General features: G+C 53.8%; 1 protein-coding gene across 1 annotated transcript in view; it reads left to right on the top strand.

Annotated features, from left to right (window-relative positions):
- The window catches only part of ARMC9 (armadillo repeat containing 9), a 176,751-nt gene extending 168,473 nt beyond the window's left edge, over positions 1–8,278 (top strand). The window contains exons 24-25 of the mRNA XM_006893542.1: positions 7,202–7,374; positions 8,103–8,278. Coding sequence (XP_006893604.1) covers positions 7,202–7,374; positions 8,103–8,278 — 349 coding nt within the window. The remainder of the gene's footprint in view (positions 1–7,201; positions 7,375–8,102) is intronic.
- Positions 8,279–8,968: the final 690 nt, after the last annotated feature.

Here is an 8,968-nt window from a genome sequence, read left to right as displayed (position 1 = left end):
CTGCCCAGGCTTCCAGGTCCTCCTGTAGTAGGGGGTCTGTTCCCCTCCCCCACCGCTGCCCGGGCCTCCAGGTCCTCCTGTGCCAGGGGTCTGCTTCTTCCCCACTGCCCAGGCCTCCAGGTCCTCCTGTAGTAGGGGGTCTGCTTCTCCCCCTCTGCCCAGGCCTCCAGGTCCTCCTGTGGCAGGGGGTCTGCTTCTCCCCAGCACCCATCGTACATGCCTGTGGCTTTTTCTGCATCATAAATGACTGACCCAGGGTCACTCCCCACCTCTGGCCCCCCTAGCCCACCTCCAGGCCATTGAGCTCACCAGACTAGAGGTGGTAAGTCTACCTGGGGGCAGACCACTCTCTTTTCCAGAGGGCCCAAGGCCATGCCCCCAACATTCAGTGACATTTCCCAGTATCCTCAGTGTGTGTGAGGTGGGAGGGAGTTGGGGACCCCTGGGTGGGCCAGACAGCCTGGTGGCTCAGGACACACTTTCTCCACGGTCAGTGAAGCCTAGCAGGTAACCCTCTGAGGGCACTTTCCACAGCATTGCATGTGGGATAAAGGCGACTTCCCAGGGCAGTGAGGCGGGCAGTGCCCCGGGCTCTGATGTTGTCGCTAGGTGCCTGGAGTGATGTTTCCGCCCCAGATGATGGAGCAGAACTGCCCTTCAGGTCTTCTGGGCTGTAATCATCATGGGAGCAAGTTATTTGGTCTCTAACTTTCTTGCCCCCTGAATGGGTTCAAACTCCTGGAATTTTTATCAGCCAAGTGCTTAATTAACCATTGTGTTGCCAGGGTTCCCCAGCTTGTGAGACACACCCAGCACCACGTTGCTGTCCAAGTCCCTTGCCTGGTTAGACAGGGGAGGGGGCATCACCGTTCCTGAGCTTTAGTTGAACCCTTTCAGATGAGTCCCTCAGGACACCCCCTCTGCTGCTTTCAGCTGATCACCTTAACTCACCCCCCAGCTGGTGCCCCCTCAGCTGACCCCCTCAGTCAGTCACCTCAACTGGCCTCTGATCCTGAAACTTGACTGTGCTGCCCAGCGCTGCCCATTAGCCAGGAGGCTCCATCAGGGGTCCCCATCTCTCCTGGCCCCCGATGCTGGAAATGCAGAGACACTGAGCCCGTCTTCTCCTCACCCTGGAGGAAGGACAGTACCTCAAGTCTGACCCTGCCTATGCTGGTCCCTCCCTAAATTTAAATGTGTTAACTTTTCAGGTACTCTAAGTTTTATCTTTCCAATAACTAAAGTCATATTATCAATATCTTTTTAAAAGTCACATGTTGTTGTTGTTATGTGCCATCGAGTCACTTGTGACTGACTCATAGTGACCCTATGTACAAGAGCCCTAAACGCTGCTCTATCCTGTGCCAACCTCACTGTCTCTGGTACGCCCAAAGTAAAAGTCACATAGAAATAAGAAATAAAAAATCAAGCAAGAGATTTCCTGCCACATCTGGGTGCTGAGACAGCTCTGACTCTGTCACCCGTGAACAAGAGACAGAAGCAGCGCCGGGCTGTGCGTCCTCAGATTCTGCTTTTGCGCCCATCACGGCCCCCACTGTGTCAGGCCATGGCTTTGAACGTCTTCCTCTTTCTCGGTGACTCTTCACCAAGCAGGGTGTTTCCTTCCCAGAGCCACAGTCCCCAGCAGTGGGGCCAGGTCACAACCACCCGGTGAGCACATGTATCCCTCTTTCACAGATGAAGACACTGAGGCCCACAAGTGAGAAAGGACCGGCATATTGAGTGGAGAGTGGAACCTGGAACCACAACCATGTGGTTTAGTACCCCTCCACCACTGGCCCCTGACCATCAGGCTTGTGTCCCTCAGTCCTCAGCGGTAGGAAACGGGAAGTGTTGTAGGCAAAGCCTCTCATTTAGTGTGACGATTGCCCTATAGGAGAGGATGTCTGTCCCCCGGTTACAGACTTGAGCCACTGAGATTCAGAGTCCCAGTGGGAGAGCGGGCACAGAGACAAGCTGACCGGTAAGGAGCTGGGCATGTGCGAGCTTCCGTAAATACAGAAGGACAAAGCAGGCCAGGGACAGGGGCAGGAGCGTGTGGTCAGCTGTGCTGTGTGCTGGCGGGCAGCAGAGCCCCACCTCCTGCCGGCTGAGGAGGTCCTTCAGGGAGGACCCTAGGGAACTCTGGGAGACCGGGCCTTATACCACTTGCTTGTGGTCTTGGCGCAGTGCTCTTTCCTCCTCAGGTGAAAAACAGAGCAATCCAACTTCGAGGGATTGTTGGAGTTAAAGGTCTTCTTCCCAGAGAAGTCTACCCTGATGGCCCACCTCATAATGGTTTCCTGTGCTGTTGTTATTGCTCTGTGCCAGGGGGTCAGTTGTGACTCTGTACACAATAGCTGTGAACCCTGCCCCATCCTGAGCCAGTCTCACTGTCTCTAACACACAGGCTCCCATTACCCGAGTCACCATGTCAATCCATCTCATCCAGGGTCTTCCTCTCCGGCACTGTCCCTCCACCCTTCCAAGCATGATGTCCTTCTCCAAGAATCAGTCCCTCCAGGTGGCATGCCCAAAGTATGTGGGATAGAACTGAAAAATCTTTGCCGCCAAGGAGCAAGTTGGTTTTACCCTGTCCAGGACCATAGTATGTTCTTCCCCGGCACCACAGCTCCAAGGCATTGATTCTTCTTTGTCTTCAGTCGTTGTTCAGCTCTCTGATGCATAGCAAGTGATTGTGAAGACATGGCCTGGATCTGGTGCACCTTAGTCTCCAGTCTGACATCCTTGTGCTTCAGCACTCTGAAGAGGTCCCTGAGAGCAGATTTCCCAGTGCAGTTTGTCTTTTTCTTTCCTGTTAGTGCTCTGAATGTTGATTGGAACCAAGTAAGCTTAAATTATTAACAATCTCAATCAATCTCTTCTCCATCTATGATAATGCTGCCAACTGGCCCAGTGGTGGGAATCTTTGCTTTTGGTATGTGGCTTTTTTTTCTCTCTCTTTGTTGTATGCTGTAAAATCACATCCGACTGGCACAGGAGGAGATTGCCTCTTCTTCAGCGGAGCATCTGGTGGATTTGAACGGTGCACTTTGGGGACTGCAGTGCAGCTTTTTGCCACTAGGCCACCAGAGCTCCGAATCTTTGTTTTCTTGATGTTGAGCTTCAGTCCAAGTCCATATCAGAGACTGCTCTCCTTCATCTTCTGCAGCAAGCGCCTCAGGTCCTCCTCAGTCTCAGCAAGCAGGGTTGTGTCCTCTGCATAAAGTAGGTTGTCGATGAGGCTTTCTCCACTCCTGATGCCACATTCTTCCTCATAAAGTCCAGGCTACCAGTTTATTTGTTCTGCATATAAATGGAAAAGGTGTGGAAACAGGATGCATCTCTGACACACTCCTTTCCTGATTTTGAACCATGCAGTGTTTCCTTTCTCAGCTCTGAGAACTGCTTCCTGGTTCAAGCATAGGTTTCGCATGGGCCCCATCAAGTGTTTTGGGATTCCCATTAACAACAATTTGTTGTGATCCACACAGCCAATTGCCTTTGCATAGCCAATGAAACACCGATTGATATCCCTCTGCTACTCTTTGCTTTCAGCCAGGATCCATCTGACATTGGTGATAATGTCTCTAGTGCCACAGCCTCTTCTAAACCCATCTTGTATTTCTGAGTAGTTCTCTATCAATGTATTGTTAAGTGGTTTTTGGATAATCTTCAGCAAGATTTTGCTTGTATGTGATATCAGTGCTATTGTTCAAAAATCTCCACTCTCTTGGTGGCCTAATAATAAGAATTTGTTCTGCAGTCTCAGCACGTGAGTCCAACCCAGGAGCTGCTCCTTGAAAGAAGGATGCACAATCTCTTCCTGTGCAGTGACTGCCTCTGAAAACCTGCCGGAGGGTCTGCTGTGATTGGTTCTGACTTGATGGCACACAACAACATGCATAATTCTCGAACTCCCAAAATAAATGTCAACGCAGCGGTTTAAAAAACACAACTCTGTCATTTTAAAGGTGGTCTGGCAGCAGAGCCCATGGGGACTGCTGACCAGCGACCTGGCCTCCAGCGATCTGAGTCCACCCACAGTTCCGAGGGAGAGAGACGGGCAGTCTCCCCCAGTGGGATTTCAGCCCCTGAAACCCACTGAGGGTCGAGTCATTTCCGACACAGCGGTGGTTTTGAGCTGTATCATCGTATAATTCTATGGGTTAGATGTCCATTGGGCCTCCCTGGTCCACACTAGACCTGAAAATCAGAAGTTGGGTTTGTGAAAGGTTATAGTTGAACTCTAACTCCAGATAGAGTGATTGTTGACAAAATCTGATGTCCCTGCAGTTCTCTCTGACCAGTTAAGCAACGCTGTGGCTTTGCTGTCAAGGACAGTGCAGCTGAAGGGTGATTATAACCACCAGGCCCCCGAGGAGAGGCAGTTTGCAGGAGTGACCAGAGAACTTGCCCGGGCATGTCCTTAGCGATTCCCATGAGTCATTGTTCTAGGCAGCACTCAGATGACAGCACTGGAGCCAGTCCTGCAGACCTTTCCTCTGCAGCAGAGCACGTGCCGCAGTCATGGTCTTTCACCTGGACAGTGAGTAACGAGGACCAGAGAGGAGTCAGTGCCACTGAGCTGTGGGGTTGTCGAAGAGCATTGAGTGTCCCATTGACTGCACTGTCCAAGGAAACCGATCCGTGTTGGGGAAAGTGAACCAGCGCACTCCTTAGAGGCAACGATGGGAGACTTGGAGTCACACAACCAGCGCGCTTCTTAGAGGCAGGGATGGAGACACTCCGAGTCACGCACTTTGGGCATGCTGTCGGGAGGGGCCCGTCCTTGGAAGAAAAGCCAAGCTTGGTAAAGCAAGGGTCAGCAAAAGAGAGGAAGACCCTCAGGGCACGGTGACTGTAACATGGGCTTGGGCATCGTGCAGATTGGGAGGATGGCACAGGAAAGGGCAGAGTGCCCATCATGGGCTCACCACCAGGTCATTACATTGTTGTTGTTGTTGTTGTTGTTATGTGCCATCGAGTCACTTGCCACTCATAGCGACCCTATGTACAACAGCCCTAAACTCTGCTCTATCCTGTGCCAATTTCATTGTCTCTGACACACCCATCCCGATTACCCCAGTCACTGAATCAATCCACCTCATAGAGGGTCTTCCCCTCCTGCGCTGTCCCTCTACTCTACCCAGCATGATGTCCCTCTCCAAGGACCGGTCTCTCCTCATAACATGTCCAAAGTATGTCAGACGAAGGCCCAGAATCCTTGCCTTCAAGGAGCAGCCTGGTTTAACCCTCTCCAGGATGAATCGGTCATTACATTAAGGATCCCTTTTAATCCCCTAGTGATGCCGTGCATAACATTCTGAGCTGCTAATCTAATGGTTGGCAGTTCAAATCCACCAACTCCTCTGAGGGAGAAGGATGGACAGTCCTCCTCCCATAAAGATTTACAGACCCAAAAACTCAGTGAGTAGAGAGTCACTATGAGTTTGCTTTATTTTGAGTTTAAATCCGGTACAAGACCCCTGCCCGATGGCACTGATTAAGCAAGGGGCCTCTGACCACCAGTTTGGTGGGTCGCGCCCACCGGCAGCTCCACTGGAGAAAGGTGGGGCCGCGTGCTCTGTCAGGACGACAGCCCAGGGAGCACAGCGGGCGGTTCTGCTCCGTCCTGCGGTGTTTATGAATCGGAATCCGCTCGCCAGCGGTGGATTTGGTGTTTCGGTAATCCAGGCCAGCTCCATCTTAACTTGATTACATCTGTAAAGACTGAGTCCGAATCCCACTCACTGCTTCCAAGCAGACATAGGATTTAGGAGAAACACTCTTCAAACCAGTTCATGTTGTAATTAACACATTCACCGAAGAGTCCGGAAGCTAGAGCGTTATTCTAGGGACATTATTCTGAATGATACACCTTCCCTGGCCACCTTCTTTAAAAAAAAAATTCAATCTTGTAAAATAAACAAATAAAAACAATCTTCTCCCAAATTCCTATCCCCACTCCTACTGTCTTTTAAGTGCACCTGTGTGTACAAGAGATAATGTTGTTATTATTCACCACTGAGTGAGAATGGCCCCTCCAGCAGGTTTTCAGAGGCAGGAAAATTGCACAGGAATTGATTGCCCATCTTTCTCTCATAGAGCAGCTGGTGGATTCGAACCGCGTACCTTTGCATGATTCCTTACCACTTCACCACCAGAGCTCAAGAGAAGGAGAGGGAGAGGGAAACGGAAGGAGGCAGAGGGAGGGAGTGTGTGTGTCTGTGTCTGTGTGTGTCTGTCTCTGTGTGTGTCTGTGAGAGGGATTTGGATAAAAGTTTACAGAGCAAATTGGATTTCCATTCAACAATTTATACACATTTTTTTTTCCGGACACTAACTATAATCTCCACAATCTAACAGCACTTTTCCACATCCCGATGACCTAGTGGGTGAGGAGTTGTGCTGCCAGCCTGAGTGCATGGAGTTCAGGTCCTGCAGCTGCTCTGAGAAAGAAGGGTGAGCATCTGCTCCCGTGCGATTTACAGCCTCTGAGAACCCCCAGGAGGGGCAGCCCCCAGGCCAGTCCAGCCTCCCCAGCAGTGGGGGATGGGCTCTCACACATCCTCCCTGCGTTTTCCGATTCCATCTGTCCTTTCCTGCGCCTGCCGGACTTCTGAGTGTTAGCTCTGCACAAATTCTGTTCTTTGATCTCTCTGGTTACTGGTTTGAGGAGTCTGTAGCTGATGTTGCTGTTCACTTTTAGAGCCTGTCTGTTACTGGCTGAAGGTTGAGCTACAGGGGTGAGTTCAGTTCCAAGCTATAGCCTCCGGGGTTCCACCTTTCTCTATTGGACCCGTGAGCCCAGTGCCCCCCTCCACCTTTTCTCAGTGATATTGCATTTCGCCCTCTTTTTCTCCTCCACCCTGGCCCTCTGTTGTGATCCTTTCTGAGTGGTCTCTGGGTCGTGGAGATGAAGTGACCTTTGATAACAGTCTCTGCATCGGTGATTTCCTCTCCTCCTCTTGCTCTGGACCCAATCTCTCCTTTCTCTTTTTCCTGGTGCCCCGCTTCCCTCAAACAGGGGCTCCATGGACAGGGGGTTTTGCTGGTGTTTCTTTGCTCTGCCCTCACGCCATACGAGGGCTGTGCCTGTCTGGTGTCCCTTAGTGACCAGCACTGGACCCCTCCTCCTTTCTCTTCGGTGACTCCTGACCTATCCACAGCTGTGACAAGAGTGTGCGCTGTGTTTCAGGGAGCTGACATCGACCTTCACCCGCCAGCCCCAGACGCCCCACACTCCGGAGAGCCTCGGCCTGAACTCTCCGCGGCCAAAGGCATCGGCTCCGGCCCCTCGGTTTTCCTGGTGTGGCCCCCAGCAGGCCAGTCGCCCCAGCTCCGGGGGACCCTCTGCCCGGGACCTGCAGGGTAAGTCAGTTCCTGAGCCGCCCACCTGCAGCCCCACCACAGCGATGGGCCCTCCTCCACTTCCCCGCCAGCCCTGAGTGTGTCCACTGGGTACACAGAAAAGGTCTGTGACTTCTCAGGGCCCAGGCCCTCCGGTTCTTCCTTCATCTTCCCAGCTTGTCAAGTAGCCAGCGGCCACCACTCATAAGAAGCCTTGGTGGACAGTAGGTTAAATGCTGGACTGCTGATTGAAAGGTCGGCAGTTCAAATCTGCCGGCTGCCTATGGGAGGAAGGTGAGGCTCTCTCCCCGCATTAAGATTTTTAGCCTGGAAGCCTTGTAGAGGGTCATCAGCGTCTGCCTTGACTTGGTGGCACTCAGTTTGGGTTTGGCCTCTGCTCGCTGGGTAGCCGGCAGAGTGAGCCCCTCACTGCGGGGGCCGGGGAATCTGCCCTCCCTGTTGTCAGACACCAAGTGTCCCGCCCGATGCTGGGCTCTGTCCCTGCCAGGGGCCCACAGACGGCTTCGTGGGATGACTGAGGGGGCTTTCCCTCAACCTGCTCGTGCACTGAAAGGGCCACTGTCCCCTCCCAGCCTCTGCCAGGCCTGTTCCCTGTCCCCACTCCCCAGCCTGGACCTTCCTGAAGGGCTTTGCTAAAGATAAAACCCCAGGGAAGTGGAACAAACATGTCACCATGTGAGCATGGCCGTGACATCTTCCCCTTCCTGAGGGCCGGGACCCCCGGCCAGCTGGGGCCCGGGAGCAGTGTGGTTCATGGATGGCGCTGCTGTCCTACCGTGCAGGCCTCACGGTGCCCACCCGGCCAGCTGCTTCCTCACGCGGCCTGGAGGAAGCCCAGCGCACAGGGCAGATTGGCCAAGCACGGGGTCTGTGCACTTCTGCTGATGACAGCAGCAGTAAATGACCCCCCACCTCCCAGGAGCAGGGCTAGCTGGCTGTGTGAGCAGAGCACTGGCCAGCCTGGGCCACCGCTCGGACAGCAGGGGGTTTCTGTGTCCTGCAAGCTCATAGACACCTGAGTGCCTGCCAGCAGCAGTCCCCTGATGACCCTCACGAGTGGCCTGCTTCCTGTGAAGACGGCCCTGGCCGGGGTGCAGGTGACCAGCCGGGGTGGGGGTGCCCCTCGGCACATGAGCGGGTGAAAGGAGGGATTGTGTGGGACAGAGGGTCTCTGTGCAAGGCCGGAGCTGGCACGTCTCTGCCTTTCTCCTCCAGGCGCCCAGTCCCTCAGGAAGTGAACAGAGCTGCTGTCACCGTCACCAGCACGTGGCCTGAGGACCGGCCAGCTTCCCGCCTTGCTGGGCCAGCGGAAGCTCCAGGTGGCGGGTGTGACGAGGCAGCCTTGTGAGGACACCAGGCAGCCCACAGGGCAGAGGCGGGCCCAGGCCACCGTTGCCCCAGATGCAGGCCCGTTCTGTCCTCGACCGTGGGAGGAGGCTGGGCAGAGCTGTCATGGCGTTTCCTTGGTCCGGGGGCTATTAAACTGGGCCATCTGTTTATCACTCTTCACACGCAGCAGAATGGGCTTCAGGTTCCACAGCCCTGGGCCTCTCCAGCCCCCAGAACTGCAAGGCCAGACCACAGAGCCCTGTCC

This window comes from Elephantulus edwardii, unplaced genomic scaffold (assembly GCF_000299155.1).
Source record: "Elephantulus edwardii isolate Elephantulus edwardi_28Jun2011 unplaced genomic scaffold, EleEdw1.0 scaffold00127, whole genome shotgun sequence".
NCBI classification, from domain to species: domain Eukaryota; kingdom Metazoa; phylum Chordata; class Mammalia; order Macroscelidea; family Macroscelididae; genus Elephantulus; species Elephantulus edwardii.
Note: the sequence above shows the minus strand (reverse complement) of the source record. Positions and strands in the feature narration are given on the sequence as shown.